Source organism: Neomonachus schauinslandi, chromosome 1 (assembly GCF_002201575.2).
Source record: "Neomonachus schauinslandi chromosome 1, ASM220157v2, whole genome shotgun sequence".
Taxonomy (NCBI): Eukaryota; Metazoa; Chordata; class Mammalia; order Carnivora; family Phocidae; genus Neomonachus; species Neomonachus schauinslandi.
Window position 1 is genome coordinate 58003742 of NC_058403.1, and position 19509 is coordinate 58023250.

General features: G+C 40.0%; 1 protein-coding gene across 5 annotated transcripts in view; it reads left to right on the forward strand.

Annotated features, from left to right (window-relative positions):
• Positions 1–19509, forward strand: part of SIDT1 (SID1 transmembrane family member 1) — an 87140-nt gene that overhangs the window by 30432 nt on the left and 37199 nt on the right. For 2 of the 5 annotated variants that reach the window (XM_021692405.1, XM_021692404.1), the window contains exons 4-9: positions 8491–8536; positions 10911–11012; positions 11635–11718; positions 13741–13828; positions 15021–15092; positions 15514–15607. In XM_021692405.1, the coding sequence (XP_021548080.1) occupies positions 8491–8536; positions 10911–11012; positions 11635–11718; positions 13741–13828; positions 15021–15092; positions 15514–15607 (486 nt within the window). The remainder of the gene's footprint in view (positions 1–8490; positions 8537–10910; positions 11013–11634; positions 11719–13740; positions 13829–15020; positions 15093–15513; positions 15608–19509) is intronic. The other 3 variants (XM_021692408.1, XM_021692406.1, XM_021692407.1) reach the window with 3 other exon arrangements.

A 19509-nucleotide genomic window follows, 5' to 3' on the forward strand; every position in this document is an offset into this window, starting at 1 on the left:
ATATATATATATATATATATATATATATATATATATATATATATATAGTAATTAGATAGAACAGGCATTGGTGAACTATGGCCCAGAAACTGGCCGCTGGGTTTTGTAACTAGAGTTTTATAAGAACGCAGCCCTACCCATTCATTTACGTATTGTCTCTGGGGGCTTTCACACTACAATGGTTTCACACTACAATGGTGAGTAGTTGGTATGGAGACATTATGGCCTATAAGCCTAAAATATTTACTATTTGGCCCTTTGAGATATAAAAAGCAGATGAACATGATCAACAAGCTTGAACTAACTAATGTACTTAGGGAACTGTATCTCAAAATGATAGAATGCTTAAACTTTTCAAATGCACATGCAACATTTACCAAGGTTGCCAAGTTCTAATGCATATCTTGATAAATTTAAAAGAATTGAAATCTTGTATATGGAATTGAGACAGAAATCAACTACAAAATTATGTCTGTAAAACCCCCAAATGTTTGGAAATTAAGTAGTCTACTTCTAAATAACTTATGAGTCAAAAAAATAATAACCATGAAAATTAGAAAATATTCTGAACGAGTGATAATGAAAATATGACATATCCAAACTTCTGGGATGCAACTAAGCAATGCTTAGAGGAAAATGCATAGTTTCAAATGTATATGTTAGAAAGGAAGACTGGCTGAAAATCAATGTGTTAAGTGTCCATTTTAAGAAGTTAGGAAGTAAAACTCAAAGAAAGTGAAAGGAAGTAATGAAATAAGAGCATAAAACAATGAAATAGAGAACAAATCAACAATGGACAAAATCAACCAAACCACAAATCAATTATTTGAAATGACGAGTAGTATTTTTATACCTGTTTTTTAAAAACATAAATAAGGCAAGCCCATTGGGAAAAAAAATAGGCAAGAGATTTGAACAGACAGACACTTTACCAAAAAAGGTATCCAAAATGATCCCCCAAACACAATCTTACTGGCTATCAGAAACACAAATTAAAACTATAATGAGATTTCACTATACCTACCAAATTCTATAATTTGAAAAGACTGACAATGTGATTTCATTCCTACTTATTATAAATCCAAGTCCTAAATATATAATTGTCCTATTCATCCGATGGAATACTACACAACAATAAAAAGGTACAAACTATTGCTGTACCTGGCAACACGGATAAATCTCACAAACGCAATGTTAAGCAAAGGAAGCCAGACAAAAGGAATACATAACTGTTCGATTCCATTTATACAAAGTTTAAAAATAGGCAAAACTATTCTGTAATGTTACGAGTCAGGATAGTGATAACTTTGGAGAGGAAAGAGGAAGTGTATGGTTGTTTACCTGGTGAATTCATTCAGATATATACTTATGACTTGTGTTTTTTTCTGTATGTTTGTCACACTTCAATAGAAAGATTAATTTTTTTAAAAATCAGAATATTTTTTATTATATTTAAAAATTTTAAAATATATTTAATTTTTTATTATAAATATTTAAATATATTTAAATCTTTATTATATTTAAAAATATATATTACTTTTTTGCAGCTTATTTTTCTGATCAGAATGTCTTGTTCTATTATAAATCTCACCTTAAATTTTCTAAAGCAGTTTATAAAGAAGTCTATAGCCAGTGGAGTTGCTAATAGGAATCAAATATTTATCTTGGTCTTCTCTGCAGCTCTTGACAATGTATACCCATACAGATGGATGGACAGATGGATGAATGAATAGCTAGAAAGATGGAGAAGTAATCACAGCATTTTTACCAAGTCCCTCCATTAATTTTGGTGTAGAAAAAAGTGACATGATAAGTTCAAGAGCAAAAAACCCCTCACTCCCACCTCTGGGGAAAAAAAAAAAAAAGGAAGAAAAAGTTTTTTACCCTGATCAATTAAGTGAGAGTTTCTAGGAGGGAGGTTTGAGCATTAGAATATATATATTTTTTAAGTTTCCCAGGTGATTCTAATGTGTAGCCGGAGTTGAGAACCAGTACCTCTAAGCAATTTCTAAATATGGTGCTTACATTAATTATCTTAATACTTAAATCTATTTATGATATTAAACAATATGAGAATTCATGATGATACATTTGAAGGAGGTGGCAGCACATTACTTGAACAGAGTGCAGTTTGAACTTCGGAGAAGCCTCACATTTACTGATTGGTCTCTGTGTCTTTGACCTGTCACTATCACCTGGTGGCAGTGTACTTGAATTCTAGAGCTGGTTTTCCTGGGAGGCTAATTAGACCCTTTGGAGAACTGAATTCTGTGAAACTGAAATCATAAGGTCACAACTCTGTGCAAGTGTTAATGAACGATATGCATGCTAGTGGAACTGCAAATCTATTCCCTCACATTGTTTTCTGTTTCCACCTCTTACAATGTGACTTGACCTCAGCAACCAGACATTCAGAACATTTCAAAATGCAGTTACTAGGGCTTTGATGAGAATAAGTTAAGTCTGAGAAGAGATGGTAACTGAAATATATATGCATCTCTTCCTCCTTGGCTCTGGATTGTCCCACACCAACCTTGCTGGAGCCCCAGAAATCCAGAGGAGGATGGTAATGGGCAAGAGCTGGGGATTGTGGTGAGACCTGAAGTCCAGGTATTGAGAGAAACACTGAAAAATCAACTCAAAAGTCCTAACATGGCAGTTTCTGTTGTATGTTTTTGAGTGGCAGACTAGAAGCTATGTGAAACATGTTTCAGGATTTTTTTTTCCCTAGAATCATGAATTTTAAGAATGAAAGGAACTTTGGAAGTTGAATCCACTCACCTCATTTTTACAGATGAGCAAACTGATGCCCAGAGAGGTTAAGTGACTTATCTAAACCCACAGCTAGGAAAGGGTAAAATCAGGACTAGATTCTAGTTCTAACTCCCAGTTCTGAGCTCTTCCCACAATAATATGCTATTTCTACTTTGTGTTTAAAACTGTCCTCCGAATTTTTATGTTGCCCTAAATACGTTTCTCAATTCCATGAAACATGTATTTATTTCAATCGAGTCTTTAAAATTCTGCCTTAAAGCATTACTCCCTGCCATCTAACTGTCCCTCACCCCCCGCCACACACACACACACACAGCTCGGCCACCACTCATTTTCCCACATTCCAGTGATCTAGTGTTCTGTGAAGCAGCGTGTGAAGTTGCAGACGGGGAAGAGCACGAGGATGTAGGGGCAGGCAGGCACCTGATCATGGGGTGGGAGGAGCTTGGAAGGGGTGTGAAGAAAGTTAGGTAGTTGTCTAGGTGTTAATAGTTGTGTGGAGGACTTGAAGGGGACAAGACCGGAGGCAGAGAAATTAGAAGGCTTGATGCAGTGGTCAAGGTAATAATGAGATGAACTGAAGAATTTAGAGACGACATTGGCAAAACTTGACTGGACATGAAGAGTGAGGGAAATGGGAGAGTCAAAGATGGCCTCTTCCCTTGTAATTGGTGGTGCCACTAAGGAAATGAGAAGGTTGAGGAAGGAAGGAAGAGATGGTAAGTTCACTTTGGGACATGTTGAACTTGAAGTGCAGATGTTGGGCAGAATGTTGGATCTACAGCAGCCTGGTGCTCAGAAGAAAGTTCTGGATTACAGATAGCAGACTGAGTAGAAGTGCTTCAGGGAGGCTGGTCCACACAGTGCCTGAGGTGGAATAACAGGAGACAGCACGGAGAAACAGGTCGTAGTACCCGATCCTTGATCTTTGAGATCCTGTATGCTGCGCTAGAGAGTTGTTGGGGGTTTTTTTTTAAGATTTTATTTATTTATTTTAGAGAGAGCATGCGTGCAAGCAGGGGGAAGAGCACAGGGAGAGGGAGAGAAAAAACCCCAAGCAGACTCCCTGGTGAGCATGGAGCCACACACAGTGCTCAATCTCGTGACCCCAGGATCATGACCTGAGCCAAAGTTAAGAGTCAGATGTTTGACTGAGCCTCCCAGGTGCCCCTGCGCTAGGGAGTTTAAACTCCACCTTTCAGGTTATGGGAGCCACTAAAGCTTTTAAGCAACACAATAAAATAAACAAATCTGATTTTTAGAGATGAATTTAGTAGTCACGTGGAAGATGAATTGGAGAGAGGAGAGGGTAGAGACAAATAAGAAAATGAAAAGTTATTTGAATAGAGAAAAATAAACAATGATTAGGAACTGAACATATTATAGCAGCAACAAAGCTGTAACGGAGAAAAAGAGTCAAGTAATATACATAGGGATAATCCACAAACTAAAAAAAAAATACACGTGGCAGAAGAAAAAATACAGTCCTACACGAGTACTTGCAGGCTTCAACCCTCCTCCAGCCTTTTAAGTAGGGATTTGAGTCTTTGTTTTGAGAGACTTTTGAGTGAAATCGCACCGCTACGATGCTATGAAAAGTAGTAGATTTTTTGAGGAAATGGGTAAGTGAGGAGGCTTTTAGACCATTTTGCCATGTGTCATACTATGTAATCACCCTTTGGTATTTGGGGGTAGACTACAATAATGATTTCCATTACTTTTCCAATTTTTTTCTTATTGAATGCTATATTGGGCAAAGATGGTACTTCAGGTGAGTCAGGTACATCCGGGTTACTTATGCATTAATAGAGTCAGTAAGACGTGGTGATCAATCAAATGTGGAAGCTGATAAAAAGGGAGTCCACGATGACTCCAGCAATGATGTCAGAAGTCTGGTGAGGCTTACTATAAGCAAAGAGCCTTAGTGGGTCGGGATCAGGAAAATGACAGCACATTCCGTTTTGATCCTGTGGAGTTTGAAGTGTTTGAGGGGCAGCCAAGCACAGAAGCCCAGCAGACGATCACTCTTCCATGACGGGAGCTCAAGGGATAGCCCTGGGCTAGACATGGAGACTTGAGATTCATTGATATTTTTTGTGAGTTTTGGGGCCATTGAATATATATGTGGTTTTTATGGCAACTGAATATATATATAAGGTACGTGGCTAAGGAAAATGAGAAGGTCAAGAATAGCGGGTAACATTCTTATGTAAGGGATGGTCTGAGAAGCAGGAGTTATCAAAAGAAGCTGAGCAGGGGCACCTGGGTGGCTCAGTCGTTAAGTGTCTGCCTTCGGCTCAGGTCATGATCCCAGGATCCTGGGATCCAGCCCCGCATGGGGCTCCCTGCTCCTGGGGAAGCCTGCTTCTCCCTCTCCCACTCCCCCTGCCTGTGTTCCCTCTCTGGCTGTGTCTCTCTCTGTCAAACAAATAAAATCTTTTTTAAAAAAAACAACAAAACAAAAGAAGCTGAGCAGACATAGCAGAGGTGCGGGAGGGTGCAGAAGAAAACCCAGGAAAGCAAGTGTCACAGAGCCCAAGGGAGGAAAGAGTTTCCAGAAGGAGTGGTCATCAGAGTCAAATGCCACAGAGAGGTCAAGTTAAGGCTGAAGTCACTGGATTTAGCAATTAGGAGGTGACTATTACCCGCAGCAAAGGCAACTTCAGGGGGATGGTGGGGAAAGAATTCCTGACAGCAGTGAGGAGAAGAAAGGATGAATGAGGGATGAAAGCAGAATACGATTTTAAGAAGCTGGTTTGTGAAAGAGAGGGAGGATAGAGAATGACATCAAAGGAGCAAGATACAGAAAAAGGGGAGGCATTTTGTTGGGGTGGGTTTTTTTTTTAATTTATTTTGAAAGTGGTTGCTATTAGTATATATTTATAAGCCAAGGGTATATAAAATTTATAGGACGTTGAATTTTATAGAAGTAGAGTCCCAGAGAAGGAAAGAAAGGATGCATGCAGAGTTTATACTCAGACCAGAGCGATGAAGTGGAAGGTTACACATGATCAGAGGGTTGCTGGAAGGGTTGTGGTGAGCGAAGGGAGTTCATAACAGATGGCAGTAAGGAGATAACAGGGAATGATATTCTGAAGTCGATAGTCCAAGTGAATAATAGGGCATAATTTCCTTCAGCAAACAAAGTGGGGGTTTTGCACACACACTGGGCTCTGTGCCAGGGGCTGGCTATCACAGGATGAAGAAGATGCCGGGAATCTCACAGTCTTCTCTGGTACTCACCCCCAAAACAACTTAGCTTTTATCCCTGCCTCTCTTCCCACCCACCCTCTCTTCCCATCCCCCTTTCCTTGCTCTTCTGTTTTATTACTCTCCTGTATGGAATTCTCCTCTCACTCTTCTTCTCCTGTCTCCCTTATCTGCACACTGAGCTCTCTGGACGCCATCTGGTCCTTTTCTCTTCCCCTCTCCCTCAAACTAAGCAAAACAAGGGAACAAAGTCAGCTTTGAGTTTTTCTTATTTATTGAATAAGTATTTGTTTCCTGTGCTTAATTTGTTTAAACAAATAGGTTGAAGATTTTATGCTTTTTTTTCTCTAAAGTTGTGCAGGAGTCTCAATTAGCTTTGTTCTATTGGTTAACGACTCTTATAAATAAACCTTCCCCAACCTGTGGCAGTGCCCCCTGGGGAAGGAAGCGACATGTTTCATCTGCAACAGACACAATGTTTATTTTGCATACACTGTTGATTCTGTAGAAAGAGAGGACTTAAATGCTATAGTCTTAAAGAAAATAATGGTTTTGAGGTTTGTATGTATTATACCAGTAAGGAAAACATAAAGAACAAGGGGAAAAAATCATATTGATGCCCATACATTCAGTGTTACAACTGGAATTCAAATGATAAGGGAGTATACAAAAGAAATTTCTGGCCAAAGAAAACTGGTTGCATCTGGAAATCTCCTGCTGTCTGTTGCTAGCCAAGAAAATCAGTGTCTTTTTCTTTCCCCTGACCTGGCAACTGAACCAAACTCAGGCCCCGTGTTGCCCTGGTAACAGCAGATGACACCACACTGCTGAGAGGGAGCCCCCAAGCCACATGCAGCACAGGGGTCCCGACTCTGGTCTTGGAATCTCAGGAGTCAACACACAACTGCGTTTGACACTGACTTTGGCTTCTTTAGCTGACTTTGGGCCACAAGTCTTTAACTGCGCTTCAACAGAAGCAGTCCTTGACACTGATCATTTCTGTTGGGAGTAGCTACATAAAAAATTGCACCCATTGCTAAATTCTGCACCCAGTCTGCCAACAGCCTAAAATTGTTGGTCATTAAATTTAGAAATAGCACTCAAGTTTTATGACTTCTAAACAACGCCTCCAATTATAAACTTCTTGTTAAATGTTTTGACATGTCCTTTATAAAGGAATCTTCAGTAAAGTTTTTTAAACTGTTCTAACTTTTATAAAAGGAAAATTCGTGGAGAGGAAGACTCTTCAGGGAGCACCAAGGCATGAAGTTGGGAAGGGGCCCCAGGACAAGTTCAGGTTCAGGTTCCCTGAAATGCAGGCCAGACTGGCGGGGTGGGGACAGACTTGTCCCCGGGTGGCAGCACTGAGAACGCAGTGGGCTTGTGTGAGCCATCTTCACGGCTAAAGATGAGGCAGGAGCCAGAAAGCGCAAAAGGCCAAAAACAGCCCTTACAAAACTGTAGAGAAAACCAATTTGTGTTTTCCAGCTTCTTAACCCGGTTCACGTGTGTTCATGCCAGCCAGCCTTCTGTACTACAAGGGTGTGTTTCCCACAAGCTCTTCACACTTGCCTTTCCTCAGGGCAGGATTCAGGCTGTCTTTCACAGAAGAACAAAAATATCTAATAAAATAGCTCACAGTAAGGGGCACCCGGGTGGCTCAGTTGGTTAAGCGTCTGCCTTCAGCTCAGGTCATGATCGAGCCCCACGTCAGGCTCCCTGCTCAGCGGGAAGCCTGCTTCTCCCTCTCTCTCTGCCTGCCTCTCTGCCTACTTGTGCTCTCTCTCTCTCTGTCAAATAAATAAATAAAATATTTTAAAAAAATAGTTCACAGTAAATTACCAACTGGAGAGAAAACAGCTTCATTATATTCTTTTGGTGGTATTTGCATTTTAGAGGATGGCCTTAGAAGGCAGTGCGTAAACTGAAGAGGACACGGTCTTGGACAGAAATTTTAGCTGGTGTGGCAGGCAATTGGAGAAGTGCTTGGAGGCAGGAAGAGTATGCTTCCAGCCCCAGCACCCCTCCCATGGTGATGATGTATTCACCACGTTTAAAATAATGATCTCTTGGCATGGATACATCCAAATTATTTTGTAGTGCGACCTACATTATCCAAAAGGACCTCAAGCCTTCTTTTCCTCTATTTTTCAGCCCACTTCTGACACCCAAACCCTGTGGTTGGTTGTAAAACCTTAAGAGAATCCAAAGGGCAAAAGTGTCTGCAAAAGCAAACAAGTAATTACTTTTATAGGTATGACATCATGGTTATATAAAGACATAAAATTGATCCTCTCCCCAATTTTATCATTCTTGAGAATTGAAACCAAATCTTCATGCTCTTTACTTTGTCAGTTTGATGGGACTAGAACTCATTTCACAAAGGATAAGGCTTTCCTTACATTGACTTTCGGATGGTTTTCTTTTACATAAATCATTTTTGCTTGCTAACTTAGCTTCTCTCTCACTTTTCGCCCTTTTCCCTCTCCCACGTACATTTCTCAGGACAAATGTTGCCTTTCACTTCACTGCCAGCCCCTCTCAACCTCAGGTAAGTGAAGGGTTTCAAGGTTATCGTGATTCTACCTGTTGACAATACCCTCCAAAAAGCCATAGTAATAGGCAGAGTCAGCAGGCAGTGTTGCCCTTGACTTTTTACAACTTGTGATATATTTGCATTTTTGACGTGTTGTTCATATTACTGGGATTTTAGACACAACGTTTAATCTTTTCACCTTAATTGGCGTGAAATAGGAGGCGTGACATCTGTTGGCAGATGTTCGTTGGCTCAACTTTTAGCAAATTGCATGCCTGTTATGCACCCAGGACAGCATTAGGCTGTCCTGGGTGCTGGGGATACGAGGTGAAGAAGAAAGAGACGCAACTTCTGCCCTCATGGACCTTGTAATCAAAATGGGTGCTGGGGGGCCAGGGAGTGGAAGGCCAAACACAATACAGGTACACAAATAATTAACTGACCTAGAAATGCAATAAAAACAAGACAGACTTTAATTTCCACAGTGTTATGGGTAGAATAAATTAGTTATTCCTGTCATAAAGAGAGGCCAGGAATGCTGACATGAGAAGAATTAGATATTTGTGCTGTGTTCTCCATTAAACCATAATCATAAACAGAATAAATACTTGCAAACTTTGATTTAAGCCGCTTTTCTGTTGACACTTCTAGCTACCTTCCTTTTTTCTTTCTTGGCTTCTGAAAGAGTAAAGTCTATGCAATAGCAAGTTTATAACAGATTTATTTAATGTCCTGATATTTTTTGTAAATCTTCTGCAGGCTGTAATACAGCTTAGGTCATACGTGGCTACTTAATTTTTTGTTTGGGATATGCTAAAACTGGGATTAACATATATGTGGATACTGGTGTAATTCGATTACAGACATTTACTTGCTGGTAAATATTTAACAACCAGTTCCCAGAGAGAAACTCCTGATTTGTAGCATTTGCCCATTTCTGTGGTGAAAATACTTCTATTCTGGCTAATCTCAAGCTGCCAACATGATGTCCTTGAATACAGAGTTGGGAAGAGATGTGTGCAATTGGCTCTCCAAACCTGTATGAGCCAACTCCCACACATCTTTTAGGAGCTAGATTTCCCATCAGTGAGAGCCTCCACACTGCATATACACTGCCACCCAGTGACAAAACCAACTCCTATAGTATATAGGAATATATATATGATACTCCTATTGCTAACGGTGATCACAGTAATGCTCTTGGGTTACAAAGTTTGGCTTTTCTAAGAACCAAAAATACCTCTTGAGAATTCCGGAGCATTTACCTTTGGAAGAGCCCTGTAGTATATGTATTTGAATCAAGCTCCAAAATGAAAGGTCCAATGAAGTGGGTTCTTGGGAGTGTTGCCATCTGTTACAAGGCATGAACAGACTTCCAAACTGCAGCGTTAATGACACTCCTTAATCTTGAGGTTATTTTTTTTCCCCATCAGAAGGTTGTGGATTATTGGACAACATTCTATTTTTATTGCTCTGGTTCTCAGTATAAGGTTAGTAAAGAGGATGCTGGAATACAGAATTAAGTTTTAACATGTCTTGCCTCTCCTTTAAACTGATAGATTTATTAGAGTCCTAGGATATTGGGCTTGTTTTGGCTGGTGTCCTCAAAATCTCAATGCCAAGCTTCTCAAGCAGTTACCACATTTATAGTTAGTGGACAGAAGCTTCCTTTCTTCATTTATTGGCAACATGTTGAAAAGTCAGGGTTAACAAACAGTGGATTCATAATCTAATCTAGGTAAATTGGTATAACTTCTTTCTATTATAAATACTTCCTGATTCTGATGATACCTGAGAAATAATTTTGAAGATATCTCAGCCTGCTCCAAATTGTGAACATATTTCAAGGCACTAGAAGTAGTGCTTGATCTTTGAATGGAAATATTGTCTGGCTATATTCCAGCCAGGAAACAGATTCTTTAGCAAGAAGTCTAGGGGCAGGGTAGGTCTAGTGGTAATTCTTGCCTAAAGGAAGGTTGTTAAGAATCTTGAAGAACAGGCTTATCTGCTTTTCAATGTGGAGCTTCCTGTTTCAAAATGATCACATAGAAGTAAATGTTGTCTCATGTTACATCTTGAATATCCCTAGTTCAAAGGGTTGGGGGAATCTTCTTAAGCAGAAACTGGAATGAAGTACAGGAAAGTTTAGTTGAGAAAGAAATGCTAACAAATGAAATGACAACATTGTCTGAAATGGCTACCTTGTTTTGCTCACTGCTGTATGCCTAATATCTGGCTCAGAGCCCAGAGCCCTGCACACAGCAGTTGCTCAATATATGTGAGATGAATGGCTGACTGAATTAATGGAGATTGTAAAACCAGTTTGAATTCATAACTGTAAACATTCTTTAATATTAACAAATCATTTCTTTCTTTTTCTTATTCTCAGTATTTTCTATACAAATTTCCTGATGATGTGGACTCAGTTATTATTAAAGTCAGGTCTGAAATGGCTTATCCATGTTCTGTTGTCTCAGTGCAGAATATCACGGTGAGTCTTAGTAACTTGTCAACCTTTCAATATGGAGCATAATATTGTCCCAGGATAAATGAAAGAGGAGAGTGGGGACCATGTCATCCTCTTACCCTGAATCTCCTGCAAAACTGCTAAATAATAAAATCAGTATCTTGTGCACACAAGTGGATAATCTGTTTGGAGACACTGATTTGGGGAGATGGAGACTAGTTGACTCCTCACCAAAATAAACAAAGGAAAGAAGGAAGGGAGGGAGGATCATGACAAAGAATATGGAAGACCAAATCGTGGGCTGCACAAGAAACATAGAAACCTACTGTTTATTCTAGGTTTTAAAATTTTTATTGTAACCATAGGCCATTTCTGTCTCATAATGTGTTAATAAAAAATGGGAAAGGTGTTATAAACTTTAAGACAATGTTTTCAGTTCTTTTTGATATAAAGTGACCTTTAGAGAATTTTAGAAGACAAGGCACCAAGTTTTAGGAGGACTGTTGTGTGACTTTTCTTGGAGAAAATGTTTCCTGGTTTTGGGTTTAGTAAGGAACCCCTTGCTCTGTGATCCAGGCGGAATGTGTGGTGTGTATAGTATGGCTTTGGTGATGCTTTCTTTTTTTATCCTTCATGCACATCACAGTGCCCGGTGCATGATCTCGACCACAATGTGGAATTTAATGGTGTCTATCAGTCCATGACCAAGAAAGCTGCCATCACACTACAGGTGAGACGTCACTTCTGTGGTCACTATTGTCAATGACAATACACAGTTTATTCACAACACACAGTCAGGTCACCTGTTGGGCCAGCATCCAGAAGGTATCATCATTCACTGTGTGCCTTGGATATCTTTCCTTTATGATGGGCTTTAAAATCAAGATTGTGTGGGGGCGCCTGGGTGGCTCAGATGGTTAAGCGTCTGCCTTCGGCTCAGGTCATGATCCTGGAGTCCCGGGATCGAGTCCCGCATCAGGCTCCCTGCTCCGCGGGGAGTCTGCTTCTCCTTCTGACCCTCCTCCCTCTCCTGCTCTCTGTCTCTCATTCTCTCTCTCTCAAATAAATAAATAAAAATCTTTAAAAAAAAAATAATAATAAATAAATAAATAAAATCAAGATTGTGGGGCGCCTGGGTGGCTCAGTCAGTTAAGCATCTTCCTTCAGCTCGAGTCATGATCTTGGAGTCCTGGGATCAAGCCCCACTGCGGACTCCCTGCACAGTGGGGAGTCTGCTCCTTCTCCCTCTTCCTCTACTCCTCCCCATCCCCCAGTCGTGCTCTCTCTCTCTCTCAAATAAATAAAATTTAAAATAATAAGAGTAAAAATAAGTAAAACAAAATAAAACAAAGATCGCTTCTCCTGAAATCAAAGCCCAGGCCATGGTGGACAACGCTACTCTGCCATTCCCCTTGGGAAGTCTTAGGAACCCATGATGCAGTGGAACATATATCTGACAGACTGCTTTAGAGAGGTAAGATGAGATACCAATCTCCTCATTGGGGGATGCCAATTTAGTGTGAAGTTTGATCTATTAAAAGGAATTGAATACTCTATATCCTAATACTCTGTATACCTATAACAGTAACCAAAAGAGGACTTCCATTCTGGATAGAATGGATAAGTTCAAAGGAATATAGACCACATGTGTATAGCGGTTTGCCCTTTTGTCATTTGTAATTAAATTATTATTTCAATGACAGTTTTATAGCAAAAATGAACATATATCATGTCAGTAGATTTTCAAAGAGATTCTGTCCCTGCCTTTAGGGTGGTGTTTACTTAAGTTACTTACAACTTGGTCTGTTCTCCAGGGTAAGGTGATACTGTTTACTAAATAACAAGGAATGAAGAGAGGTTAATTATAATTTAGCTATCAAATGTAAAAAGCCCTATTAGGCTTTAATTTCCTAGTGCCTCAGTTTTGATATGCCAAATATCTGTTCTTGTTCACTCCTGAATAAGGAGACTGGGACACAGAGAAGTACACTTAGAGAAAGTTAAAGCCAGAACTATAACTCAGGTCGCCTCACTTAAATCTTTGCATCCCTAACCTAAATTATTTAATTGTGGCTGTGTGACTTTTAGGAAAGTCATTTATCATTAGATTATTTTTATTTTCTATTTTTAAAAGATTTTATTTATTTATTTGAGAGAGAGAAAGAGCACACACAGGGGGCGGGGAGGGAGCAGGGAAGGGCAGAGGGAGAGGGAGAAGCAGAATCCTCCCCTCTCCCCCCCCCCCCCCACCGCTGAGCAGGGAACCAGACTCAGGCTCGATCCCAGGACCCTGAGATCATGACCTGAGCTGAAAGCAGACGCTTAACCAACTGAACCAGCCAGGCACCCCTATCATTAGATTTTAAATAATAAAAACTTAATATAGTGAACCTAAAACACTCTAAAGTATGCTAATTTTAAAAACATAATATACAAGTATTAATTATTAAACATAGGCTGTTAACATACTTTTTACATGGGACCTATTACAGTTCTAAGCACCTAAGTGGACACAAGATAGATTAAAATTAGAATAGTGTATCTACTTGAATTTTTTGTATGTAACAATTATTTTATTGTGGATAAAATCTGATGTAAATCATGGGTATCTGAAGGTTCTTTTAAGAAATTAGGGGGCAGGGGTGAACTTCACTTTTCTTCTCTTTCCTCTCTGTTCACACCCCCACCAGCACGGACTTTCTCCCCTTTTGCTATCCTTTCTTGCTATCACAAGTTGTTATGTCTTATGCAGAAGAAGGATTTTCCAAGCAAGCAGTTCTTCGTGGTATTTGTGATAAAGCCTGAAGATTATGCCTGTGGAGGATCTTTCTTTATCCAGGGTAAGATATAGTGAGGAATGCTTGCTACTTAGAAAAACCTAATGAAATGGAATGGGAGGGAAGGCAAAAGCTCACAGTGGCCTCTTACTACCATCTCTAGTTCTCACTGAGGGTCATCAGCAGTCACTTGCCAGGCAGTCTGAGAGATATTTGAAAAAATATATATAAGGAAGAAAATGATCAATCTAAAGCTATTGTTGATACTACCGGATGTCACTTAGTGCCCTACATCTTTTCAAAGTCTTCTGCTCCCTCAGACCACGTGAGGTTTACTCACTCAGTTGGCCTTTTACTCAACAAATATTTGCTATTACGTAATAGTGATTTTATGCAGCATATCAAGGTCCACTTTCTAAGATCAGTTTGGTAGCCAACAGTAATGAGCCACTGTATTTATCAGTAGTCATCATTTCCACAAGGACGTACAAGGAAAATTCAGAGTTCTCAATTTCAGTTGCCAAAATTTTATACCTGGCAAGATGGTAAGAAAGCAAAGTGGACAATTTATCCCCATGACAGGGATTGTGTGAGCTCTTAGGCATAGTAAAAATGGTTATGGGTAACTATTTAGGAACTACTGTGGGAATGGAATAGGCTGTTGATTGAAAACACAGACCCCTCCCCCAGCAGCTGAGGAGCCACATGTGATTAACACAGAGGGTGTTTACTACTGAGTATACATTGTTCTCTTGCCATTTGGGTGAAATTTCTGCTTATGTATTCTTTAATCTCTTAATTATATAGTTTAGAGTTTTGCCGGTGTCCATTGTCCTTTGGTAAACTACAAGTCCTTTTATGACTATATAACAAAAAACAAATTTTCACTGGCTGGCATAGTGCCCACCAAAAGATGAGACAGCTTTTATTTTAGTAGCTGTTTTCTTCAGATGTCTGTGGCATATTGAGCCCCATGGATAGCAGAGGATGAGCCGAGCCTTCTTCACTCCAGAAGGGGGGCTGCAGTCTCACTGCTTCAATACTATCAAAATACACCCAAGCAAAGGTCAAATTGAAGGCTTAGCCCAAAGGGGTATTAGATGGTTTGTAGCTTTGGGGGTTAGATTTTCCTCTAGTTCTTGCTACAAGAAAATTCAGCAACCAGAGCTAATTGTGGACAGTTTTTGAACAACCGTTCAGATGAGAGGCCAAGAACCAAATATCTGATCTATTGTGCCTTGTTCTTTTTTACCAGAAAAGGAGAACCAAACCTGGAATCTACATCGAACAAAGAACCTTAAAGTGACCATTGTTCCTTCCACTAAAGGTCGGTATTGCCTCTAGGATTCAAAGGAGAAAAATTTCTATGTGAGGAAGTCAATCATATGCATCAATGCTAATGCCATCCTTCCAGAGAAACATCATAAGAAAACTGGTATTTACCTTAGAGATAGAAGAGAGAATCAAAGCATTTTGTTAAATCTCTTCCAGAAAGAGAGGGAACTCAATTGTGAAGTTGTATACGGGAAGTCCCTTCCTTACCTTCCACTGGGAACTCATGAGTGTGAAAGGTGGCCATTTGTGAATAATGTCTGGGTGACCTCCTGCAGTTTTGCTGCTTTGAATGGAAATATATTAGGACTTCAGAATGGGTATGATGGAGATGGGCCCTTGAAGCTGTCCTGTCCCAAACATGGTCCTCTTTTCTCCTGAGGACACCCTGACCAAAGTTGTTTCTCTTCCCTCAGGATCTGTTGATGTGAATTCCATCCTTATCAGTCTCTTCATCTTCTTCTTCTTCTACTTCGGATTCCTGCTTATTGTGCTTGTTCATTGTATCAGGTAAGTCAAGAGTATCAAGAAATGTTAATCCCCTTTGCCTTCTCTGCATAGGAATTAGAGCATTAGGCTTTAGAGCCATATTGACCAGATTCAACTCTACCTCAAGCACCAACTGTGTGACCTTGGGCTAATTACTTAATCTTTCTGTGCTTCAGTTTCCTACTCACCATAATGAGAGCATAATTTCCCTCCTAGGAGTGCCTGGGTGGCTCAGTCGGTTAAGCGTCTGCCTTTGGCTCAGGTCATGATCCCAGGGTCCTGGGATCGAGCCCCGCATCGGGCCTCCTGCTCAGCAAGGAGCCTGCTCCTCCCTCTCCCTCTGCCTGCTGCTCCCCCTGCTTGTACTCTCTCTCTCTGTGTCAAATAAATAAATAAAATCTTTAAAAAATAATAATAATAACAATTTCCCTCCTAGAATTGTGTAACTGCAGTATTCACATCAATGTCCTGCACAGAGTAAGTGCTGGTAGAGTGTTAGTTCTTTGCATAGTTAATAAAACCTCAACAGAAAGACAGCGTGGCTATTTTTTGGACCAGGAAATCCTGTAAATCCTATGGAATGTAGGAAATGATGAGTTCTTCCCAATATGGAGAAACATATTAAATATTCCATTAATAGCTTTAAATATTCCATCAACAAGTAAATTAATGCCTGAAATAAATCTCAAGGTATACTAAACAGCAGGAGTGATGTGCTTTGGTACTGTATTAGCAGCTGCTTTCTTACTACTATAGCATCGATTTTCCAGTAAAATGTCCCTTGAGAGGAAAAAAAGGAGATGATGGTACTGTAATTTGACCAAGACAATTTCCCTTCCCAAGAGTTTGGAGCCCATAATAAAAAGGGCCCCGGTTTCTCCTTGCATCTCTGAGCAGGCCCTAACACTGAGAATTCTGTACCTTGTTGGGGTCTCTGTGAGGCAACTACAAAAAATGGCAGAAGGCCTACAATAAACAAATGTTCATTCCTGTCTTGAACACACAAAGAAAACAAAGCACAGAGCTTTCAGCACACAGTTTTCAGACTACCGGGCAAGCTCACAGCATTGGTGGAAAACTTCACGGCTACCACAGTAATACAGCTGTCTCAGGGTAGAGGCCTAGCTCGGATTCAAAAAATAACTCTCTTCTGTGACCTTCACAGAGCGTTTCCGTTGAGAAACTGAATTTTAAAACCCTGGGACTACCACTGGCCATATCTGGCACAATTGGAGCATCAAAATAATTAAGAATAATAAATTCATAAACCACTGAGAAAAATAGAAATTTGTGAATCCAAATTGATGAAGGGAGAGAGGGAGAGAGGGAGGGAGGGAGGACCTAAATACCTCCAGATACAAATCCAAAGGCGCCAACCACGTAGTACGCATTAGGGAAGGGAGCCATTAGCAAATGCTGACAATGTAAGGGAGGACTCTTGCCTACATCAGAAGGCCAAAAGCTGCTGGAAAATATGGAAGGAGTGCTGGCATTGGAAAATCATCATTTTGCATAGATTAAGAATCATCAGTGGATACTAAACTACGAGGGAAATCTGATGAACATCAAGGTAGTGCACTGCCATAAAGTGTATCCCCATGATTTGCTTCCTAGTTGTAAGGGAAACATAGTAACTCTCCAATGGAAACTCAGACCAGGATTGGCAGGGTGATCAAAATTAATGTGAGCGAGGGGAAGATGGATGTTATGTGCCTCCACATGGGACACTCTGAGGAGACAGCACCACGTATGCAATATTCCAGCCAGAAAGGCATATTTTGTATGTAATCCTGAGGACAAACTGAACTAACTCAAAATGACAAACATTCTATTAGAACGTGTCTTCAGAGACAAAGGAAGGCCGTGGAAATGGTCTAGATTGAAGGAGACGAAAGAGATATGGGCAACTAAAGGCAACACCTGGTCTCAGACTGGATCTTTTGCTAGAAGAAGAATATGCTATAAAGGACATTATTGGATCAATTAACAAAATTGTAATACAGACAGATTAGGTAAGAGTATCATATTGATGTTAAATTTGCTGAATCTGACAACGACACTGTGGTTAAGGAAGAGAATATCAGAATATCTTTATTCTTTGGAAGTATTGAGAGTGCCTGGCTGGCTCAGTCAGTAGAGCATGAGACTCTTGATCTCGGGGTCATGAGTTTGAGCCCCATGTTGGGCATAGAGCTTACTTTAAAAAAAATGGAAATACTTAGGAATAACTGTTCATTACAGAAGCAACTTACTTTCAAATGGTTCAAAAAATAATATATATATATTTTAATGTGTGTGTATATATATATATATATATACACACATATATTATACACATGCAGAATGATAAAGCAAATGGGGTATCATGCTAACAATAAGTGAATCTAAATAAAGGGTATTTGGGTGTTTTGTATTTTATTCTTATTTTTACAACTTCTCTGTAAATTTGAAGTTATTTTCTAATAAAAGTTAAAAACAAAATCCCTAGTGTATAGGCAAATATATCTGGAAAGTATATACATTAACCGATTATCAGCCTACTTAATTTACTAGATCATAATGGCTGACATTTAAGAGGCACCATGCTGAGCCCTCTGAGCAGATTATCTCATCTAATGCCCTACAATAAGTACTAGTATTTTTTTTTTTAAGATTTTATTTATTTATTTGACAGAGAGCGAGATAGCGACAGCAGGAACACAAGCAGGGGGAGGGTCAGAGGGAGAAGCAGACTCCCTGCCGAGCAGGGAGCCCGATGTGGGACTCGATCCCAGGACCCTGGGATCATGACCTGAGCCGAAGGCAGACGCTTAACGACTGAGCCACCCAGGCGCCCCAATAAGTACTAGTATTATCACCACCTGATGGTTAAGGAAATTGAGGCATAGAGAAATGAAGCAGTTCGACCAAAAATTCATAGCCAATAAATGAGGGACCTGGGATTTGTCTGGATTTCCAGGCAGCCTGGCTCTAGAGCCTGGCAGGCTAGTCAAGACGGGTCTGGAGTGCTCAGGGCATGTGAGGGAGGGCAACCCTGACCAGGGAGGCCAAACCAAAAGTCTGGCACCCCGGCATGGATGCGATTGGGAAAGGACCCAAAAAGCTCTCAATTTTGACTCAGATGAGCTCCAAGATCATGGAAAAAGAAGTTCATCTCTTCTGCCCCTCTTACGAAAACCATCTCTATGCCTGATGATTTAAATTTTAGAAGATAGGATTTTACCTCTTTAGTTAACAGCATGCATAATCAACATACCAACAGACAAAAAATTAAGAACTGGATATCAATCTCCCTAAAGTTGTCATTCAGCCTACAGAAGCAAGCACAGCTTTTGCAAGTTGAGGTAGAAGGCTCTGTTGAAACCTCTGGCTGCCAGCTTATTTTGCTACAGTCAATTGCACTAGCATAAATTCTTTCCAAATATAGAGAAACTGAAAATAGAAATCTGGAGACATAAGAACTATTTGGCATTCTTAATAAGAAGATAGACTAAGGGAAAACGCTAACAGAACTCTTCCCTCATTGAACTCAGCAGAAATAACAGTTTTCTACAAAACCAAATGAAGCCAGTCCTGGAGCATAATGCCATTTGCTTGATGAGCTCCCTGTACTTTATTATTAATACATCTGGGGTTTGCAGTACATGGTAGGAAATCAGAATGAAACATGAATAGGAGACATGGCTCCTGCCCTCAGGGAGCTAAGAATCCAAAGTATTAGCTGTACTGACTTGAACCTAAACCCCATTCCCCTCCCATTCCCAGCCACAATCCATTCAACAAGTATTTAAGGAGCCACTACAATAAATGTGCACACCCTGGGCCAAACACTGGATATATGTTCTCTTTTTTTTTTCTTTTTTTTATTATTATTATGTTATGTTAATCACCATACATTACATCATTAGTTTTTGATGTAGTGT